General features: G+C 44.5%; 1 protein-coding gene across 1 annotated transcript; it reads left to right on the top strand.

Moving 5' to 3' along the window:
* Positions 1 to 10,156: 10,156 nt before the first annotated feature.
* On the top strand, positions 10,157 to 17,944 carry LOC308341537 (3 beta-hydroxysteroid dehydrogenase/Delta 5-->4-isomerase). Its single transcript, XM_080801566.1, has 4 exons — positions 10,157 to 10,281; positions 10,397 to 10,614; positions 14,435 to 14,599; positions 16,720 to 17,944. Exons 2-4 carry the CDS (start codon positions 10,470 to 10,472, stop codon positions 17,529 to 17,531), a joined length of 1,122 nt encoding a protein of 373 aa, XP_080657692.1. The 5' UTR covers positions 10,157 to 10,281; positions 10,397 to 10,469; the 3' UTR covers positions 17,532 to 17,944.
* The last annotated feature ends 5,482 nt before the right edge of the window (positions 17,945 to 23,426 follow it).

Genomic DNA, 23,426 nt, shown 5'->3' with positions numbered 1-23,426 from the left:
CAAAAATAAACTCAAAAGATTAAAGCAAGAGCAAAAATAGCCAAATGGGACTACATTAAGCTAAAAATCTTTTTGCACAGTGACAGAAGCCATCAACAAAACAAAAAGGCAACCTACAGAATGGGAGAAGGTATTTGCCAATGATGAATAAGATAATGGGTTAATAACCAAAATGTATAAAGAACTCAGACAACCCAACACCAAAAAAGCAAATAATCTGATTTGAAGAATGGGCAGGGGACATGAATAGATATTTTTCCAAAGAAGACATATAGATAGTCAAAAGAAAAATGAAAAAATGCTCAACATCACCAGTCACCAGGGAAATGCAAATTAAAACCATGAGATATTACCTCATACCAGTAAGAATGGCTAGTATCAAAAAGACAAGAAATAATAAGTGTTGACAAGGATGTGGAAAAAGGAACCCTTGTACACTGTTGGTGGGAATGTAAATTGGTGCAGTCAATATGGAAAACAATACGGAGTTTCCTCAAAAAATTAAAAATAGAAGTATATTATCCAATAATCCCACTACTGAGTATTTACCCAAAGAAAATAAAAATACTAATTTGAGAATTTGAGAATATTTTTGAGAATTTGAGAATATATGTGCAACTCTATGTTTACTGCAGCATTATTTACAGAAGCAAGCTATGTGTCTATTGATAGGTGAATGCATAAGGAAGATGTTGTATATATACAAAATGGAATATTACTCAGTGATAAAAAAAGAAAAATCTTGCTATTCATAACATGGAAACCTAGAGGTTATTATGCTAAATGGAATAAGTCAGACAAAGAAAGACAAATACTGTATGATTTCACCTATATGTGGAATCTAAAAAACAAAACAAACAAACAAAAACAAAAACAGACTCATAAATACAGAGAACAAACTGGTGGTTGCCAGAGGGGAGGGAGTGGGGGGATGGGCGTAATAGGTGAAGGAGAGTAAGTGGTGCAAACTTCCAGTTATAAAATAAATAAGTCACAGGATGTAAAGTACAGCATAAGGAATATAGTCAATAATATTATAATAATTTTGTACAGTAACAGATGGTAACTACACTTACTGTGGTGACCATTACATAATGTACAGAATTGTCGAATCACCATGTTATACACCTAATACTAATATAACATTGTATATCAACTACACATCAATAAAAAAGGCAATGTGTCAAACCTCACACAAGAAGAAACAGACAATCTGAATAAGCTTATGTCTATTGAAGAAATTGAATCAATAATTAATAACCTGCCAAAACAGAAACTGCCAGGTCCAGATGGGTTCACTGGTAATTCTACCAAACATTTAAGGAAGAAATTAAACTAATTTTCTACAGTCTTTTCCAGAAGATAGTTGCAAAAGGAATATGTCCTAAGTCAATCTGAGACCAGTATTACCCCAATAGCAGAACTAGACAAAGACATTAGAAGAAAAGGAAACTATAGACCAATATCTCTCAAAACATAGATGCAAAATCCTCAACAAAATATTAGCAAATCAAATTCAACAATATATAAAAATTATTATGCACCACAACCAAGTGGGATTTATCCCAGGTGTTCAAGGCTGGTTCAATATTCAAAAATCATTTAACATAATCCATCACATTTACAGGCTAAAGAAGAAAAATCACATGATTATGTCAATAGATGCAAAAAAAAAAAAGCATCTGATAATTGCAAATACCCATCCATAACCAAAACTCTTAGCAAACTAGAAATAGAGGGGAAATTCCTCAACTTGATAAAGAACATCTACAAAGAACCTACAACTATCATCATAATTAATGGTGAGAAATTCAAAGTTGTCTCACTAAGATCAGGGTCAGGGAAAGGATGTCCCCTTTCACCATCCCTTTTCAACATCATGTTGAAATTCCTGACTAATAAGACAAAAAAAGGAAATAAAACATGTACAGATTAGGAAGGAGTAAATAAAACTGTCTTTGTTTGCAAATGACATGATTACCTAAGTAGAAAATTCAAAAAAATACACCAAAAAAAAAAATCTTCCTAGAACTAATAAGCAATTACAACAAGGCTGCTAGATATAAGGTTAACAACAAAAGTCAACCACCTTCTTATATACCAGTAATGAACAAGTGGAATTTGGAAATAAAACACAATTCCATTCATATTAGCATCCAAGAAAAGTAAATACTTAGGTATAAATCTAACAAAATGTGTACAGAATCTATATGAGGAAAATTATAAGACTCTGAGTAAAGAAATCAAAGAGGGACTAAATAAATGGAGAGATGTTCCATATTATGGATAGAAAGACCCAACATGTCAAGACATCAGGTTTTTCCAACTTGATCTATAGACTGAATACAATCCCAATAAAAATCCCAGCAAGTTATTTTGTGGATATTGACAAACTGATTCTAAAGTTTATATGGCTAGTCAAAAGACTTGGAATACCAACATAATATCAAAGGAGAAGAAAAAGTTGTAGGATTGTCACTACCCAAGTTCAAGGCTTACTATAAGTCTAAAATAATCAAGACAGTGTGTATGTGTGAAAGAAAAGATAAATAGATTATCATGGAACAGAATAGACAGACCAGAAATAAACCCATGTAAATATAGCCAACTGATCTTTGACAAAGGAGCAAAGGCAACACAATGGAGAAAAGATAATCTTTTAAACAAATAGCGCTAGAACGACTGAACACTCACATGCAAAAAATAAAATAATAATCTGGACACTGACTTTACACCCTTCACAAAAATATTAACTCAAAATGGATCACAGACCTAAATGTAAAATGCAAAACCAAAAACTCTTAGAACATAACGGACGAGGAAATCTAGGCAGCCTTGGGTATGACAATGACTTTTTAGATACAACACCAAAGACACAATCCATGAAAGAAGTCATTGATAATGTGGACTTAATTAAAATTTTAAAAGTCTCCGAGAAAGAAATTGTTAAGAGAATAAGAAGACAAGTCACAGACTGGGAGAAAAATTTACAAAATCGGTATCTAATAAGGAATGTTATCTGAAATTTACAAAGAACTCTTAAAACTCAACAATAAGACAATAACCTAATTTTAAAATGAGTAAAAGACCTGAACAAACCCCTCACCAAAGAAGACATAGAGATACTGAATAAGCATACGAAATGATGCCCCACATCATAAGTCATTAGGGAGCTGCAAATTAAAATGACGAGATACTACTTCATACTAATTAGCTCAGCAAAAAATCCAAAACCCTGACAAGACCAAGTGTTGATGAGGATGTAGAGCAACAGGAATGCTCCATGTTAGTAGTAGGAATGTGAAACTGTACAACCACTTTGGAAGACAGTTTGGTAGTTTCTTATAAAACCAAACATATTCATACCATCAGATCCAGCAATTGCATTCCTTGGTATTTACCCAAATAAGTAGAAAACTTTGTCCCCACAAAAACCTGCATGTGCAGGTCTGTAAGAGCTTCATTAATGATCAACAAAATTTGGGAGCAACCAACATTTAGTAGGTAAATGGATAAAATGGGGTACATCCACTCAAAGGAATACTGTTCAGAGCTAAAAAGAAATGAGCTACCAAGCCATGAAAAGACATGGAGAAACCTTAAATGCATATTACTGAGTGAATGAAGCCAATCCAAAAAGGTGCATACTCTATTATTCCAATGATATGACATTCTGGGAAAGGCAAACTATAAACACAGTAGTAAAAAGATCAGTGGTTGTTAAGCATTACGGGAGAGGAAAGGATGACTAGGTGGAGCACAAAGAATTTTTAGGGCAGTAAAACTCTTCTATATGATATTGTAATAGTAGAAGCATGTCATTTTGCATTTGCTATAAGCTATAGAACAGACAACACCAAGTGTGAACTCTAATGTAAACTATATCTTCCAGTGATAGCGCAATATGCGGCTTCATTGATTGTAACAAATATAACACTCTGGTGTAGGATGTTGACAATGGGTCAGGCTGTGCATGTATACATGGGAATTCTTTGTCTTTCTGCCTGATTTTGCCGTGAACTTAAATGTTCTAAAAATAAAATTTATTTTGAAAATGAAATGAGATAATACACAGAGGTTCCACATATAAGGGGCTTGGAAGTCACCACTCCATCCTAACAATATGTGAAAACCTGAACAGATTGAAAATTCAGTAACTCTTCTTGGATCTGTAAGAGAGGGGACATTACAGGGCAAATAGCTGCCCCCACGACTGGAGAGACAGATAGGCAAATATGGAGAGTCCCATTAATATGGGAAGCTTTCTAGTACCCTTATTTCTGTGGTCTCTGCTCTCTTCTATTTCCTTTTATGTGTTAGTCCATAAGGTTTTAAAAAACGTTAAGACATTTTGAAGATCTTGATTTGATTGTCCATGTATCCTTTCATTCATTCATCATTCATTCATTCAGCAAACATTAATTAAGTGCCTATAATGTGTCAAATAGGGTGCTATTTCTTATGGGAATATAAAGGTGTATAGACGTAGACACTTCATTCAGTCAAACATTCAATGGTTTTTGAACATCTACTATGTGCCATGCACTGTGCTAAGTGTTAAGGATTCAGCAATGAAGGGAGCATCCCATTTCAAAAACGGTGTGACAACCATGACAACAAACTCTTGTCTCCACTGGCTTTAACACGTCTCTAGTGAGATCTTCGTGGTACAACTCCTCGAACAGGTGAGGGTTTTGTTTGTTGGTTTTTTGTTTGTTGGTTTTTTGGTAGTCACTCTCTTAACTTCTTTTGGACTCAATGCACTCCAATCAGACTTTCAATCCAACATATTGCAGGAGGACTTGTGACACAACTTTTCATGGAAATTGTTCTTATCAAGTTAATTATTAAGTCTATGTTGCCAAAATCGAAGGTCAATTATTTTTGTCATTACATCTGATGCCCCACCACCATTCAACATGGTTGGCCACACTTCCCTTCTTGAAATACTTTCTTCACTTGACTTTCACAGTGGCACACTCTTCCAGTTTCCTCCTGTCCCACAATGCTCCTGCTCAGACTCTTCAGCTGGACCCTTTTCCTCTGTTCAGCCTCTAAACATTGTTATCTGTCACAGGATTTAGTCCTGAGGCCTTTCCTTCTATCCCTGAATACTCTCACCCTGTATTTCATCTAATCCTGTGACTTTAAAAAATTATTGTATACTTCCATTTCTCAAACTTACTTCTCTAGATGGCATTAAGGGGCATAATTGTCCCAAAGAGGTCCAGGAGTTTAACAAGGTACCAAGAAGTGGGATCCACTTTCCCCAGCATGAAGGACCAGATCCCGAATGGCTCTCTGTGGAACCAGTGGCTTTCTTCCCCAAGGAGAGGGAAGCATTTCCCGTGAGCTCCACTGACTCCAGGTGTTGGGCAATTGATTTTTCTTACAACTTTTATAAACAGCTGGCTTTCCAAACCCAGACTGTCTGGCACCAATATCACATGCGTTGCTCCTTCGATAAAGCTGCTTTCTGTGTTTATACGATACAAACATGATATACAGTGTTATACTGTATACAGTATAACCCATGCAAATATACCCAACTGATTTTTATTGTCAAGAGAATAAGAAGACAAGTCACAGACTGGGAGAAAAATTTACAAAATTGGTATCCAATAAGGAATGTTATCCAAAATTTACAAAGAACTCTTAAAACTCAACAATAAGAAAGTGAATAACCTAATTTTAAAATAAGTAAAAGACCTGAACAGACTCATCACCAAAGAAGACACAGACATAGAGATCTTTTTATAATATAATAGTCTCCTTTATAATAAAGGAGGCTAGTGTCCCTACACTGGAATGTGGACCCACACTGGGCACCACTTAGGCATCAGTGTAGAATGAAAGGATGGGGAAATCATGCCTTCTGTTTCTTTGCCAAGACTTGGCCTTTGTGAGTTTTCCTAATACAGCATATTGGTTAACCCATGCTATGGCATTTTGGGGAGTTCTTGTCAAACTCTGATGTCGAATGGTAAAGATGCAGATAGTCCACATCTTACATGACATGCCCTGATCTTCCTTGAGCACCTGTCTCAGCACTATTTGCTTTAAAAAAAAAAATCCTCTTCTTCCATTGAATTTACTTGACATCTTTGTCAAAATCAAGTGGCCAAATGAATTTAAAGTATTAACTCACACCACAGGCAAAAATTCCCTCAAAATGGATCATAGGCCTAAATGTAAAGGCTAAAACAATACACCCCTTGGAACAAAACATAGGTGAGAATCCTTATGACCTTGGGTTAGATAAAAACATGAGTGATAAAAGAAAAAAAATTTAGGGACACCTGGGTGGCTCAGTGGGTTAAAGCCTCTGCTTTCAGCTCAGGTCATGATCCCAGGGTCCTGGGATCAAGCCCCACATCAGGCTTTCTGCCCAGCGGGGAGCCTGCTTCCTCCTCTCTCTCTCTGCCGCTCTGCGTACTTGTGATCTCTGTCAAATAAATAAATAAAATCTTTTAAAAAAATTTAAAGAATTATTTATCGATTTTAGAGAGAGAGCGCACCTGTGAGTAGGGAGAGGAGCATGGGGAGAGAATCTCCAAGTAGACCCCCTACTTCGGGTGAAGCCCAGTGCAGGGCTCAGTGTCACGACCCATGATATCATGACCTCAGCCAAAACCAAGAGCCCACGTTTAACTAACGAAGCCACCCAGGCACCCCCCAAAAAAGAATTTTTAAATGGGATTTCACCAAAATTAAAAATGTTTGTGCTTCAAAAGACACTACTAAGGAAATGAAAAGATAAGTCATAGATTGGACAAAATGCTTTCAAATCATTTATCTGTGGAAATAAATAAAAAGAAGTTTCACTTAGGATGGAGTCAGTAGGCCAGCAGGGGGAGGGCTTATGCCAACCACTCATTGTCAATTGCATACCAAACCAGGAGATGTACCTTGCAAGTAGATACCACTTTACTACCCAAAAAGGCTTTCCTCCTCCCCCAGAAGGGGCCCAACCAAAGAGGCTGTCACAGCTCAATCAATGAAAAGTTACTATCCTTCAAAATGGCATTTCACCCCAATAGACTTTCTGTTAACAGAGTCCCAGCTTCCCCTTTTCCTCTATAAAAAAAAGCATTCCTATTCTTTGTTCGGTGCATTAGTCTACGGTTCTGTTCTAGCTTGCTTATCTGGGATTGCAATTCTCTGCTTTTCCTGAATAAACCCATTTTTGCTGGTAAAATAACTGGCAGTTTTATTTTGTAGGTTAACTTATCTATTAAAGAACTTGTATCCAGAATATGAAGTACTCCTACAACCCACCAATAAGAATATAAATAACCCAATTTAAAATGGGCAAAATATTTCAATAGATATTTCACCTAAAAGGTACAGGTACATCCAATAAACACATGAAAAGCATCACTAGTCATTAAGGAAATGCAAATCAAAAGCATGATGAGACACCACTCCTCACCCACTAGGACAGCTATAATTCTTAAAAAGGTGTATAATGATTGGAGATGTCAAGAAACAATGTGGAAAAAATTGAAACATTCACTCAATACTGGTGGGAAGTGTAGCCATTTTGAAAAAAGTTTGGCACCTTCTTAAGTTAAAGATAAATTTACCGTATGTCTCAGTGATTTCAATCCTACCTATCTACTTGAAAGAAATGAAAACATAGGTCTACACAAACACTTTATGTGGATATTCACAGCAGCTTTATCTTTAATAGTCCAAAAGGTGGGAAAATCCCAATTATCTACCAACTGGCAAACCAATAAACCAAATATGGTGTACCCATACAATGGAAGAGTATTCAGCCCCTAAATGGAATGAAATACGGACACGTGTTACAACAGAGATGAATCTCAGAAGTAGAGTATGCTAAGTAAAATGAACCAGATACAAAAGACCAAATATTGTTTGACTCCAATCATATGATGTCCTGAAAAGGCAAGTTTGCAGAGTCAGAAAGGCAGTTGGAAGTTGCCTAGAGCTGAGGAGTGGAAATGAGGAGTGGCCGCTAATGAGCACAAGAGATCTGGGAATGACAGAAATGTTCCAAAACAAGATTGTGGTGATGGTTACACAAGCCCATAATTTTATTTAAAATGGTTGAATTACACACTTAAAACAAGTGGGTTTTATGGCATGTAAATTATATCTCAATAAATTTATTTGGAAATAAAAGAAATGTGATTTTGTGGTCCCCATCTGCCTTGCCCTTCATTTATTTCTCATTTTCTATAGAATTTATAGTTATTGGTTCCACTCGGAGACTCTAAATCCTCGTTCTGTGGGCTCTTAGGCTGAAAGCAATTCCCAGAGGGACACTGGCTGAATTCTATCAGCCTCCAACACTCCGGACAGCTAGGGTAGTGAGTACCCTAGTGCTAAACCGGATAGGCGACGTGTGTGGTTCACTGACAGCATGACTCTAGCAGGCAAAGCTGTATGACACACATTGGTGGCCCAGGTAGGGCTCCACGGGTCTCAGCAAGACCGAGGGCCTTTAGCTAGTGCTGACAGCTTCAGAGAACACGCTCCTACAACTCAGGGACTACAGCCAAACTTCCCTAGGCAAGTGTGTTGGCAGCGCCAGGAGTCAAGTTTCAAGTGGGAAGAGGAGAATGTCCACAACACAAGGAAAGGAGAAAGAGAGGCCCAGAGGAGGGTGTCAAACCCAATCTTTGTAGGGCATTTCTCCCAACAATTGAAGAAAACATTCTTCTTGAGTGCATGTCGTGTTTTTGCCAGGACCATAGGCTAGACTTCAAAACAGGTCTCCATAATTATCTAAGAGTCAAAAGCATACAGAGTGTATGTTCTGACCCCGAGTATTAAATTAGAAATCAATAACAACAGGATATTTAGAAAATCTCCAATTTTAGAAATTAAACAACATACTTTGGGATAACTCATGTATTAAAAAGGAAATCACAGGTAAATTAGAAAACATTTTTACCTGAATGATGATAAAATCAAATACATCAAAATTGTCTGATATGGCTAACCCAATGCTGAGAGAGACATTTATAGCTTTACATGTCAATAGTCACAAAAGCAAAGGGATAAAATCAATAATCTAAGCTTTAACCCTAAGAACCTTGAAAAGCAAAACTAAATTGAAGCCAAAGGAAATAAAAGGAAGCAGATAAGTAAAAGAAGCTGACGAAAGAGAAAAGGAACAAACAATAGAGAAATACAACTGTTAACTTTTCTGTAATCCACGCAGAAAATTTAATTTCACATGTGTTCTATATTTAAATGTATATCTGGAACCATAGAGACTTTAGGAGAAAAAAAATCAAAGAGCATCTATTGGGACTAAAAATCAGAAAGTCATTGTTTCTGGGGTAGATTGGTGGGGGGAGGTGGGAATTGCCTGGAAAAGGGCAGGAAAGAGCTTTTTCAGGTGAAGGAAAGGTTCCATATGTTGTCCTAGGTGGTAGTTAAAATGATTATGTAATTGTCAAGGGTCATTGAACTAACACTTAAGATTTGGATGTCTTCATGCAGGTAAATCACACCTCAATTTTTTTAAAGTAGAAAAAAGAGCTTATGGGGTTGGTATTGGACAGCTCTGGGGCCCTCAAAACATTCACAGCATCCTCTGAGACTCTGCTGAGAGTGGTTCTGTAACCAAGACGTCCATAAGATCCGCTGTGGCCACAACTCCTTATCCAAGCCATAGAGCTAAACAGTTATCACTAGAGAGCTTCCCTTCAGTGGTAATCTTCCTCCCCAACTCCAGAGGTCTCCAAGGAGAAACAAAAATTGAGGTTCTGGATATACGGTATTGGAAGGAAAGTCACTGCCCATAGAACTTCAAGGGTGACTGAAGCTGCCGCCAATGCAAATGTCTACACTTTGCAAGACAGTAATATTTCCAATGGCACTCTGAAAGAGGAGCTAATGGACTACACAGTGGATTTTCTCCCCAAATATATCTACTTCACAAGGCAAACATTCGCATTGTGCTGGCAGATTTCGTCTTTTCATTTAAATCCGCAGGTCTTGGCCTCCCAGACAGCTGGCACTGACTGCCGGATGTCTTGTTGTGGGGAGAACCAAACCTTTATCACACTGTGGCCCTGAAACTTGTTTCCTGTGCCTCAGAGGAATGAGAGATATATTAAAGGTCACTACTCTTGGGGGGAGGAGTGAACCTGGAAAAGGCGTGAGCAATGAGTATGTGGTAAGAGTTCAAGGTGAAGAGGCTGAGCCAGAAACAAGAGTGGATAAAACTCCAGGCCTGCCTTTGGGAAATAAGGAGACCAGAACCCAGGCTCTTCCAAGTGGCTTCCAACAGTCTAACAGGTTAGCACTTTCTCATTTTCTTTCAACTACTCTTTGCATGGGAGTTTTGCAAAAATGGAGTGGAGGGAACAAAATAAGCCTATAACCACTTGACTTCTCTTTCTGGTCATCCCAGGGTCACCCTGTAATCTAATCTGCCGCCAGTTTTTCCGTTCCTGGAGAGTGCTTCTTGGCAACCTTATTTGACCATGGCTGGGTGGAGCTGTCTTGTGACAGGTGCAGGAGGGTTTCTGGGTCAGAGGATCGTTCGCTTATTGGCGGAGGAGAAGGAGCTGCGGGAGATCCGGGCCCTGGACAAAGTCTTCAGACCAGAACAGCGGGAGGAATTTTCTAGTAAGTGAACTTGCGTCCATGGGTGGGTTGCTCCATCTTAACCTCTACACAGGTATAGGGAGGGGGGGTCTTGTCTAGCTGATCAAGGAAAGTTGTAGCCAAATCAAGGATGATTCCCTGTCCAAAGTCGTCAGAAAGGAAATCACAGGTGGGTGTAACATAAGACATACAGGGCTGTCAGGAGACGGGGTCTGACCCTGATCCAGAACTCGAGATCTGGATGACTGCAGGCCCGCCACTCTGGCCTCTAGGTCTCTTTTCTTCTCATTTATAAAATCACGTATCTCTCCCTTGTCAACAACCCTAATGTTCTGAAGATTGTGGACTTGGCAATGGCTGTGCAACACCTCCAAAGGGCAGGCAAACGCCGTTACCCGGAGACCCTACAAGTAGGTCCCAGCCCCTCTTAATTGCCCTGGTCTTTCTGTGGCTTCATTTAGCATCTCCAGTGAAGGTGAAGCTGAGTGTGTGTGTGTGTGCATGCGTGTGTGTGTGTGTGTATGTGTATGTGCACATGTGTGTGTGACACGGTGGGGGGAGGAAGGTGGAGAGGACACACAGCGAACAGCATGGGAGAGAGCCAGAGACAAACCGTGCGGCTCCAGAGCGTGGGTTCCTCATGTGTGTTCCCTATACATCTCTTTTTCCCACTTGTCCCTGCTTATCACCACAAGAAAAGTGACAGCAGATTCTGTTCACCACTCTGCTGCTTTCCCCAGACTGCTGCCCCGGGTGCAAATGCAAACCTAGACTTCTAAAAACCTGTTTCACCCCCCAAACCCTCAAAACAGCCCTTTGAGGAAGGTAGGAAGGGGCTCTCACTCAACAGGATGTTGAGGAAATCGAGGTACATGAAGGTAAAGCAACTTGCTGAGGCACTCTGATTAATGGACTGCGGGGCTCCGAGTAGAGCCTCATCACGGACGTCCGGGTCATATGGCTCTAAGGCTGCCTCTTGCAAAGGGAGTCTTCAGTCTCTCCCATTTCCCCACTATGTGTCCCCCAAAGCAACCCCTCCCCTTCCCAGCCCCTGCAGACTGGGTGTCAACATGCAGGCCAGAGGTGCTCGGAAGACCCTACCTCCTCACATGGAACCTCCCACACCCCCAGCCCCCCTCCAGGACTGCACCCATCACTCTTCTCTTCCTCATTCCTGTGCTCTGAACATCTCACACATCCTATTTCCTCTACCCTTTGCTTCAACGGGGCCTCTGATGAACACACATGAACATACACGATCAGCATCAATTGTTTGCAAACTTTTTGTCTCAGTAATACTCACAGTCTGACAGCCGATGTGGGGAAAGGCAAGGTTCAACGCAGAAGACGGTTCCCCGGTGTGACCAGTCAGGCTGCATCCGGGGCGGGCAGGGGCTCTATACAGATCCCAGTGGAGAATCCTCACAGTGGTCTGTCTACACTAGGCACTGCGCTCCATGTTCTACCCCTGTCGATTCATTTGCTCCTCGTACCATCCCTGGAGGATAGGTAATGTTATCCTCCTCTTTTTAAAGACGAGAAAGCAGGCACAGAAGGGTGTCTTAGTCTGCTAAAGCTGCTACAAAAAGATACCCCAGGCTGGGTGGCTTAAACCCATTAGATATTTTATTTCTCACAGCTCTGGGGGCAGAAGTCCAAGAGCAAAGCAGAGTCATGTTCTGGTGAGAGCTCCCTTCGGGGTTCAGAGCCTGTGTCTTCTTGCTGTAGAGGGCTCTCTCTGGGATCTCTTTTCTATGATCCCCTCATGAGGTCAAACCCCCGAGACCCGATCACCTTCCAAAGGCCCCATCTCCTGGCAGCATCACACCAGCATTAGGATTTCAACACATGAATTTGGCGGGACACAAACTCTCAGACCATAGCAAAGGCTAACTTGTTCAAGGTCCCCCAGCTGAAAAATGGCAACGCTGGAACTGAACCCAGGAGGTCTAAGTGCAGCGGCTGTGCACTTAGCCACTAATTCGTCTAGTAGCTTCTCTCGGGGCCTCCCTACAAGTCAGCCCACACCGTGTAAGCAAGGGAGTGTTCGGGCAGCGCAGAATGCGGGAGTCCGCAGAGCCTTGGGGAGGGCGGGAGCTGCGCCTCTACCACCGACACATCGGCAGCGCCCTCTTCTGGTCTCTCTACACCCCTGCAAACTAATAGGTTGATCTGAGCCAGCCTGCGGAAGTCAGCGGACTGACGAAGGGACAATGGGAAGAAGGGAGCGGGGCAGGGGGCGGGGAGGCAGAGATGGGGACACAATCAGAGAAAATCCTACTGATTCCCAGCAGCTTTCCCCCTGCCTTTCTCCTCCTTCGGGGTCCTCTTGGAGCTGCCCAACAACGGGAACTTGCCCAGGGCGGAGCAAACTTGGCAGAAGCGTAGGGAGAAGCAGATGGTTCTTCCAAGTTGTAACCCAGGAAGGAAATTTCCCTGCACTGAATTTTTCACTCTGAGTTTCTCTCTCACTGTTCTCGGGCCTCCACTGCCTATTTCAGTTAAACTGTCTTATCCTTTAAATGCATACATACATAACATACATAGACTTATCCTTAATCTGCCTCAGGGGAAGAAAAAGGCCGAGTCCTGCCCTTGGGTGACAGGGGAAGGAGAACCAGGCTTGAAGGAGGGGGTTAGGCCTGAGTCTTTCCGGGAACTGTGACTTAGACCTGCCCCTTAGCCTCAGTTTCCTTGTCTCTATAGTGGAAGTCGGAATACCTATGTCATGAGATAGCTGTGAAAGAAAAATCAGGACACTGTGGTGGTGTGGGCAAAGCAGAAAGCACAAAATAAGTGGAGGGTATTTATCCAAACTATCCGTGGCGCCATGTTTAGTTCACTGGCCATTGTGAAGTGAGGACGTTACCTGAAGTGCCCCTTCCTGTGGATTTCCAAGGAGCTGACGTCCCTGCGGTTGAATCCACTGCCCTTGGCTCAATGGCCAGAACGTTAGTCCCGTGGTGGCTGACTTATTTTCCGCACTGATATCTGCTTTAGATGATATCTAATCAAATTTGGTTTGTTTTTTGTTTGTTTGTTTGTTTGTTTGTTTGTTTCCAGTTAAACCTCTCATTTGGGCCCATCCTAAACTCGCTGTTACTGGCTCCATTATCCTTCTGGTCACCTAAGCAGGAAATACTTGGGTTGACATGGATTCTACCTCTTCCTCTCAGACTCCCTCCAGTAAGAACCAAGAGCCGGCTGGATAGGTTCTGAGAAGTCGAGCCTGTGTATCCCTCCCCTTCCCTGCTGCTGCTGGGGGAGCCCTGGTTCTGTCCTCCTCTGAACTCTGCTGCAGACATTTTCTCGATTTCTCTCTCAATTAATGTCTCCACTTCATGCCCCACACTGACCCATTTCACATACTGCAGCCCAGGTTGGCTGCACCGACCCCACAACTGTGTTTATGTTTCTCTTCTTGTTCCAAATCCATGTGTGAGTCTTCATTCCCTACAGAATTAAATTCAAATTCTTTCCTCTTATATCCACTCTCCATAGTCACCCTAACTCTCCTTTATGGATTTTATGAACTTCCCACGAATCTCTTAAAGAATTTTCATCCCAGTCGTACTTGACTCCTCACTGCACAAATTCCTTCCTTCCTTCCTTCCTTCCTTTAGAATAAAATGGGTTGGAAACGGATGTTCACTCTTTCCCAATAAATGCTACACATTCTGACTTATGTGCCTCTGTTTAACTTGTTCCTCCCATGGATTTGTCCCCCATCCCCACCCTTTCACCCATGTACCTGTCCTTGAAGACCTGGGAAAACGCCACCTTTATCAGGAAACTTCCAGATCCAGAAAACCTTCCAGTGACCTGACTTGTGTTCACACAGAGCTCCAGAGCAAGACCAATTTGATGATGGTGGAAGGAGACATTCTGGATGAGCAGTGCCTGAAGAGAGCTTGCCAGGGCATCTCGGTTGTCATTCACACTGCCTCTGTCATTGACGTCATGAATGTCCTTCACCGAGAGACCATCATGAATGTCAATCTGAAGGGTATAGTATCCCAGGGAGGCTATGGAGTGAGGTGGGTGAATGAGGCTCAGAAAACAGAACAGGAAGGGAGGAGAGGCTCCCATCCCCAAACACCTGCTCAGTCTGCTCCAGTTGCTTCTTCTTATTACTCCTGAGACATTCAAGGCTGCTATGCTCAGTTTTTTAGAGGAGGAAACTGGGGCTGAGCAAAGCTAAATAACTTGTTCAAGTAGGAAAGCTGGAATTTAAGCCCACACCTATGTGTCTCCAAAGGCCACAAAAGCTGTTTCTCCTGAAGCTCCAGTCAAGGGTCGACTCCAATCCAGCCTTGAACTCTGGCTACCCAGCTCTCTTCTGCTTCTCCTGGGTGAGGACCAGACCTCACAAGTGCCTCCCTGGTCATCATATTAGCCTTTCTGTGCCCCTCTGAGTTGGTAGTCACACAGTAAGGCCGAGAGCGAGGAACTCTGTGATAGGAAGGGTCCCCGTGTCCACTATGAGTGAAGGGCCATAGCTCCCGGCCAGTTTCCTTCCAGCAGGACTCCTATGCGAGATCCCCCAGCCTAATGAGAACATCTAGCTCCTTCCTGCTTACCCCAAAGAAGGATTCATCTCAAGAGACCTGCAAAGCTAGTTCACAGCTGTCTGGCAGGACAGAATTACCCAGGCATGGCCTTCCCGTGGTATCTTCTTAACAGTAATAGCTTCCCCATATCCATAAGAGTACTTCTTCAGCTCGCTGCTGGGTCTTTTGTAAAAGGGTCCTTTCTAGCTAGGTGCCCAAAGTACACCCCCCTAGATCCTCATTGGTAAATGGCTGGTGGCTCTTTCTGGTTTGCAACTTTCCAATCTACTTTAAAATGAGACACAGTTGTTTAAGGGATTAGCTTAAATCCCTTACTAGTTTCACATGCAAAGTCATTCTTCTGAGCCCTGGAGGCCAGTCCTTCTAGGACCACAGCGCCCCAACCCCCAGTCCCATCTGGTCTTCATGCCCGGCTCTACCAAGTTAGTCCTAAGACAGAGGCTTCTTTTCTAAAGCAACTCGTTGCTTTAGGGTCTCCAGCCTAAAGTAGTACAATCTCAAGAAAGACCCTTTCTAATTTCTATTTAGCCATACCCTGACCACTCCCACACTGCAAGGAGGGTGCTAGATTAATCGAGTTTTCCTTTTTAGCCCCCTCTGCTAATTCCTCCTCTCCAGGACTCCCAACAACAGGGGATTTGAAATCCCTGAGAAGTGGTAGAGGTATCAGTTAATTAAAACTAAGGTCAGTTCCAGGTTTAAAAGATACTTCAAATAATGGTCATTTTCCTCTCTGCAGGTTGATTAGCCCCACATTTTCTCAGCCTCTAGATTTGATTTTTTTTAATGAGTCTGTCTCTCTGGAAAATCAAATTGCACAAATAAAAAAGACAGAGAGAGAGAGAGAGAGAAATAAAAATGAAACTTTGCCAGGGGTATGCTTAAGGGGAAGGTGCTCTGCTTGACCTCCCTCAGCTAAACGGATTCTGCAAGATTATCTCATTGTAGGTATCAACCACCAGAGGGCACACTCCCCCTTCTGGTTCTCCAGCAAGCGCAGCCTAGAAGGCCAATGTCAGGCTCCAGAATACTAAGTAAAAGGAAGGTTTCTCACCCCCACTTTTCAGACCTGGGTAAAAGGAGTCACAGTCAGAATTACGAGTGGCCTTTGTATGAAACACTCAATCGGGACTAGGTAAAATTCTAGTCCATATTCTGAGTATGGCCTCCTAATTATATTTTATTTAAAATAAACTGTTCTTAACGAGGTGGTAGGGATAAGTGAAAATTTTCTAATGTCTTCACTCAGCAAAACATAAAATGGCAACCCTCTGTCCTTTTCCAAAATTCAAAGTACACACATAGGTCCAGGAAATCCAAAAGAAACCTAGAAATTCTTGCTCTCCAAAACCCAAAGTTCGGTTTCTTCTCACTTTTGCCTTTTTGCATTGTTCCTATGGCTACAGCATGTTCAGATCTTAGCTGGAGACACAGAGGAACGCACTCCTGATCTGCAGTAACCATCTCACTTGGGGTGGGGGGTGGACATGGTCTGCAGCCGTGGTTGGCCCTTTGGGTTATTTGTTGACGCTGATGTTGTACTCCCCATGGGCAGGTACTCAGCTCCTGTTGGAAGCCTGTGCCCAGGCTAGCGTGCCGATCTTCATCTATACCAGCACCATTGAGGTGGCTGGGCCCAACTCCTACAGGGAGATCATCCAGAATGGCCACGAAGAAGAGCATCTAGAATCAAAATGGTCTGCTCCATACCCCTACAGCAAAAAGCTTGCAGAGAAGGCGGTGCTAGCTGCCAATGGGTGGGCCCTTAAAAATGGTGGCACCTTGCACACCTGTGCCTTAAGGCCCATGTATATCTATGGGGAAGGAAGTGTATTCCTTTATGACTATATATACAAGGCCCTGAGGAACAATGGGGTCCTGACGCATCACAGCAAGTTCTCCATCGTCAACCCTGTCTACGTTGGCAATGTGGCCTGGGCTCACATTCTGGCCTTGAGGGCCCTACGGGACCCCAAGAAAGCCCCAAGCGTCCGAGGACAGTTCTATTACATCTCTGATGACACACCTCACCAAAGCTATGATGACCTCAACTACACTTTGAGCAAGGAATGGGGCTTCTCCCTTGATTCTGGAATGAGCCTCCCCATATGTCTGAAGTACTGGCTTGCCTTCCTACTGGAAATAGTGAGCTTTCTGCTCCGTCCAATTTACAAATATCCACCCCCCTTCAACCGCCACACAGTGACATTGTTAAATAGTGTATTTACCTTCTCCTATAAGAAAGCTCAGCGGGATCTGGGGTATAAGCCGCTCTTCAGCTGGGAGGAAGCCAGGCAGAAAACCATGGAGTGGATTGGTTCCTTGGTGAAACAGCACAAAGAGACCCTAAAAACAAAGACTCACTGATCTGGGGGTGACAAGTAGATACAGAGGTTGTTGGGAGACGTCTATCGAGCTCTCCCCCTCTGGCTTCATACAGGAAGAAACAAGGCCACAGGCCCAGGTCCTACTGTCTCCCTTTTACAAGATGGCTGCCTTACTGTTTTCCTCCTGCCACCGGAAACCTTCCCAGTCCCTGGCCCAACCGGGAGCTTTCTGTCCTGCCCACACTGCAGAGGACAGACAGGGAGATTTGCTGTAGCTGCTCATACGAAAGCCTCCACTCCTGGCTCTGAGCTCTTCGGGCCTCTTCCGCGTAGAGTGTTGCCTATTAGTTCCATTTCCTTTGTTACATGCAAAGCATTTCTTATCTTTTACAAATTCCTAGTCCCACACACAGCTCAGTGGAAAGAGTAATAAATGTTTTCATGCCTAATCTGGAAGACGCTGTGGTTGACGTGAATACATACCTTCCTCCTTCCCCCTCCATTTCTAGGGATCATTATCTCCTATTTAGAAAAGCAGCATGGAATGGAGGTGGACAGAAGCGTTGCGGGGGGCGGGGATTAAGATCAACGAAGCATTTGCTATGTTCCAGGCAAATATCACTTCATTTAACCTTCTCTAGAGACCTCTGAGAGGTTTAGAAACCTTACCAAGGTTTCTAGTAAGGTTTAGAAAGTAGTAAGTTCTTCCAGTAAGGTCTAGAAACCTTACTGCCTTTTATGGTTAAGGAAACTTGATCATCAGATACCACTCACCAACTGCTAAGTGACCAGGACATTTAGACTGACTAGAAAGCCCCTATCTGTCCACTGAATCTTGCAACCTGAACTGCCTAAATTTATAGTACAATGGGGGTGGGGTGGAGGGCTTGGTCAGCGGTGCAACAGAGAGCACAGACAGGAGGAGTGTGCCCATGCTGCTCCTTGGGAGAGGCCAGTTCCTTTGGGTCACCTCCTTCTTGCTCAGCCCTGGGTAGAAGACCCAGAAGAACCCCTGAGGGGTAGCTGGGAGGTCTTCAAGCCCTTGCCAGATGGCCTGGGCAGGGGAAGGAGAAGCAGAGATGCCACCAGCCTCTATCACCAATGTCAATGTCCTTGAAGACCCCTAGGACATAGGACGCACTGGGGCCACCTTGGCAGTTCACAACCTGTATCTAAACTTTCAAATCACATCATGAAACCATACCATGGAAACCACACCAGGAAAGTAAAGGGAACAGATGTGAAGGTCCCTAAAACTTTGTTTCCTACCTGGTTCAAGAGGTAGAGAGGTCTCCTACCCCCACTTCCCCTGCAGAATCAACTCATCCCTACTCTTTTCTCCTCTCCCCATCTATCTTTCACACTGCCTGCTGGAATGAGGCTTTATCCCTCTACCTCCTTAGCCTCTGTCCTTTCCCTCCATCTTCCCCTTCATCACTGGCCTTTGCAACCAGCATCCTTCTCTGTTGCCCTGAGGAGAGGAGGCCAACCAAGGCAGGTTTGGGGACTTGAATGATGACATGGTCCTCAATTGAGTAGAGGACCAACAATTGAAAGAAACACAGTCAGGGCCAGCAGAGACTGCGTGGCCTGAAGCTGGTGAGGAGGTGGCTGTTGGGCTCAGGGTATGGGAGGTGAGAGCTGCCTATCTCCAGACTGGGCTGTTGCCTGTCTCTATGAACCAGAGCCATGGAAGGGTCACACCAAGCATCCAGATGGCTTCTTTCTTACCCAGTGAATGTACAGATTATGAATTCAGTTGAGTTTGATTACCCTGAAGGAGATAGTTTATGCTTTCATTCTAAGGAGAAAGGGAAAAAATATTCTGGTGGGGACGAGGGTGTCTATCACTTTTAAAACCCCAAGGGCCAGAGGATCCACAGTGGGCATTGGGCATCAGAGCAGGGTGGCCCCATCCTGTGGGGGTAGGGGAGAATGACACATTCCCTCCTGCCTCCCTCCAGGGCACAGAACACAAGGGGCAGCACCTGTCCCCTCCTGGGTAATGCACACACCTTGACACGTGCGTGCCAGGAAAGGGAAGAAGGGTGGCGAAATCTGGGACAAGGGCCCTTCAGCTGAGTTTTTAACCTGGTGAGATTCCATATCTATGAACCCGCCAGGGATTCTCACAAGGAAGAGAAGGAGCTCTGTGGCCAGAGGGCAAGGGAGGGCAGTGGGAGCAGAGAAAGAGGAGAGGGGAAGGGAAGAGCTGGCAGTCTAGCTGAATAGACCTAAAAGCCTTGGAATGTTTGGGCCCATGAAATTGGCCCTTCTTACTTACACTGGGCACAGAACTGGACTCCGGACCTTTAGAGCTAATGCACAGAAGCCCTCTTCCCTCCTCTCCTCTCCCCTCTCCCTCTCTCCCCCTCCATTCTCCTCCCTTTTCCTTCCATCTTCACCTCCATCCCCTTCTCCCCCATTTCCTTTCCTGGCCCCCTCCCCCACCTGGAGCGGGGTGAATGAGTGAATGAAAAAATGAAAATGCAGGTAAGGGCTCAGTCACCCAACCGGGTTAAGCCCTAAGGGTGAGTCCAGAGAACAGAGCTCACCGGATGTTGGGAGGGCAGTGAGGAAGCCCCACAGAGCAGTGGGGCCTCAGTGAGGCCTTTAGGGGGTGATGGGACTTGGGTAGAAGAGGGAGATATTCCACACAGGTGAGGAGCCTGAGCAGTGGTGCCAAGGAGAAGGTGAAGTGTGGAGGTGGGAGGGAAGGAGGGTGAAGGGGAATGAGGAGGCTGGCCTGCCAAGTGGGAAGGGTTTAGCCCAGGGGAGATTAGGTAGTTTAGGGTGTCAGAGGGGACAATGAGGCTGGCCTCAGGGCAGAGGTGGAGCGGGCAGGCGGGTGAACGGCTGGGTGAAGGGCCCACAGGAAGGTGGCAGGGGCCTGAAGGAGTGAGAGGGGGTGAGGTGGCCCTGAAGGCCAGCCAGACAAGCTGTTGTAGAAACCCAGAGACCCTGTCTTTCACTCCACGTATAAAATTCTCAATTAATTCATTAACATGCAAAGAGCAATACTGACCTCTCATTAGTAAGTCCAGATGTCCAAGAAAGAGCCAAATATAGTCTGGGATGAGGGCAGGGCAGCTCTGGGGTTAGGATGGGCCCCCTCATTCCTGGCACCCCGACAGCTCCAGGCAGTCTGGCCCAGGCTGAAACGGATGATGCTATCAGGGGAGGTCATCCAAGAGATGTGACCCCCGATTGACCCTCAGGCTGGACCAGGGCTCTCAGAAGCTCCGAAGCCCCTCCCCTGTCCTTGGAATGCAGGCCCTTGCTTGCCTTTCCCATTCCCAGAGGCCACTCCAAAGACGGGTCTTGAGATAACGATGTGGTGTTGAGAGCACCCGCCCAGTATCCCTGACCGAACCCAGGGAAGTCCTCTATATGAACTGTTTAAGATCTGGCAGATGGGCACAAGGATCCATTCATCTTGGGGCCAGCCAAGATAAGCCTCGTTAGTAAGGTCCCTTTGCTTATTACAGCTTAGCTGCCGCCTACCAACCCCGAGCATCCTCTTAAGTCTCTCCCTGCCCTCTGACTGTAGGAACCGGTTGCAGATTACACCCGGACACCTAGGAAGCTTCCATGAGGACAGTGAGCCAAGTCTGTATCACAGGTCATGTGAATATCCGTGCTTTTTTCCTGGAGAAATTTCAATGTGTTGCAATTACAAAGTGCTGGCCCAGAGCCTCCTCGGGGTGTTAATATATGATATTACCTTATTACCTCATGAAAATCTGAAAGAAATCTGAATTTCAAAACACAGCTAGCCCCGAGAGTTTCAGACAAAAGTTCACGGACCACGGGTAGCAGAAATGCGTCCCAGGTATGCCCTTCTACATTTCATACAACGGTCCTAATTGGACATCGGAGGAAAGGGCGGCACACAGAGGTAAGTAATTTGCTCGAGGTCATCCAGTGAGTTCGTGGCTCAGGTCAAGTAATCAAAGGGCTTCCAAGGGTCTACATGAAGATGTGAAACTCACACACCTGCGGGAGCCAGCCACCCAGACTGTAGGTGAAGTGGGCTAGAGCCGAGAGGCCTGGCGGGGAGTGATGGGGGACTGTGGTGTGCGGGACACCACACGCTCTGCTCCTGGGAGCTGGCGGCCGCCGAGCACCCCCGGTTCAGGCCTGGGATGCACCCCAAGTTCCCAGATCTTCGGACTCTCCAAGGAAAGCAAAACCTTCCCAAATTTTATATGAAATCTCTTGATTTCTAAATATTGGCACCTAATTCTAAATTTCAAAAACAGTGTGAGGATCAGCTCTGGGAACGTGTGGGCGGGTGCTGCAATCGTATGTGTAATATTTTATCTCTTAAAGAGTGGGCAGCCCGCTGTGTTCATTCTTGGTGGTGGGTCCTGGGTAAAGGTTACAGCATATTCTGTACTTTTCTGTATGTTTGATATTGGTTGTAATTTTGTGAATAAATTAATTTTGGTTTAGAAAAAAAAGAGTAAAAACTAATGAAACCCATCTGTGGGCCAGACCCACAGCTAAGGCTTCCAGGGTTCCATTTCTGTTCCCAGGCGGCAGGTACCGTACACAGTAAAATGTACGAAGGCCGTTAGAAAGAGGATCTCATCGGGGTAGGGGACTCAATAAAGCGCTGGTATTTGGGCTGAATACTGACAGATGGGTAGGATTTCAACATGCAGATGGGGCGGGGGGATGTATCCCAGGCAAAGGCAAGGAAGTCTGCCAAGAAACAGAGGTGGGAGAAGGGAGTCCCTTTCAGGTGGTGTGGACAGACCAGAGAGCATAGGTGTCAGGGAGAATGGAAGACACACCTGGAAAGACACGATGGGAAAAGACCAGGGTGACCTGGGGTCACCGCTAGCAGATACTCTGCCTCCTTCCTTCTTTCCCTGCAGAGCACAACTCGGTTGCCCTTCTAAAGACCTTTTGACATTTAGCTACTTTACATGTAATATGCCTCAGTTTCTGTGGAAAATTATACTTGTGAAGGGCAAAGAGCACGTCTCCATGTTCCCACTAGCAATGAATCTTAACGGTCAGGCTAAAGAACCTGGAGATTATTCAATATGCAGTCAGCAACCTGTTCAGCTGTCCCTGGAAGGTTACTTTGGCACCAGTGTGTAGGATGGATTGGAAGAGATTAAGAGGATACTTCAAGAATCTCAGCAAGAAATAAAGGCCTCATTTATGTAGTGTTAGCAAAACAGGACACAGAGGGCAACTGGGGCCAGCCTGAGGCAGAACGGACACTACCACGTCAGGAAATGCCCGAATAGGGTCACAGCACCCCCTATGCACCCATTCTCCCAAGCCAGAAACCTGGGAAGTCCTTCACCCACTCTCCCTTCAGTCTATCAGTCAGTCCCACCCATTTCCCCTCCAAAGTGCCTGCTGTGAGTGTCCCCTCCCTCCCTAGGAACACAGCCTTGTTCAGGCCATCATTGTCTCTTGCCTGGCCTCCCTGCCTCAGAGAGTCACCACGAAATCCCCTCGAATCCTTGGTGCCAGAGTTGTCGGCCCAACATCAAATCTGACCATGTCTGCGCCCTACCGAGAAACCATCCAGGACCCTTAGGAGAGCCCGGAGTGTCTTAGGATACCAGATAAGGCCCTTAGAGGGTTAGTCTAAATTGTTAGACTAAATTGTTAGTCTCTGGACTACCTTGCCACCAGTTCCTGCCCTATCTCCAGATTCCCCAACTTTACGCTCTGCTCCAGGGATAGGCCAGGGTTTAGCACTGCCTGCAAACATTATGCTTTTACAAACGCCCATGCACTGGGTCCCTCCTGCTCAGGCCTTGCCCGCCGCTCCTGTCAGCACATCCCTCCCAAGTGCTTATCCACCATCCAAAGCTTCCATCCGATCATCTGCGTGCCATGTGCATGTCTAATTGCACGGTGATTATTCTGCCCTCCCCCGCCATGCTGTCTCGTTCTTGAGGGCAGC

Source organism: Martes martes (genome assembly GCF_963455335.1).
Source record: "Martes martes genome assembly, chromosome: 4".
NCBI classification, from domain to species: domain Eukaryota; kingdom Metazoa; phylum Chordata; class Mammalia; order Carnivora; family Mustelidae; genus Martes; species Martes martes.
The sequence above is the reverse complement of the archived record's forward strand: the minus strand, read 5'-3'. Positions and strand labels throughout refer to the sequence as shown.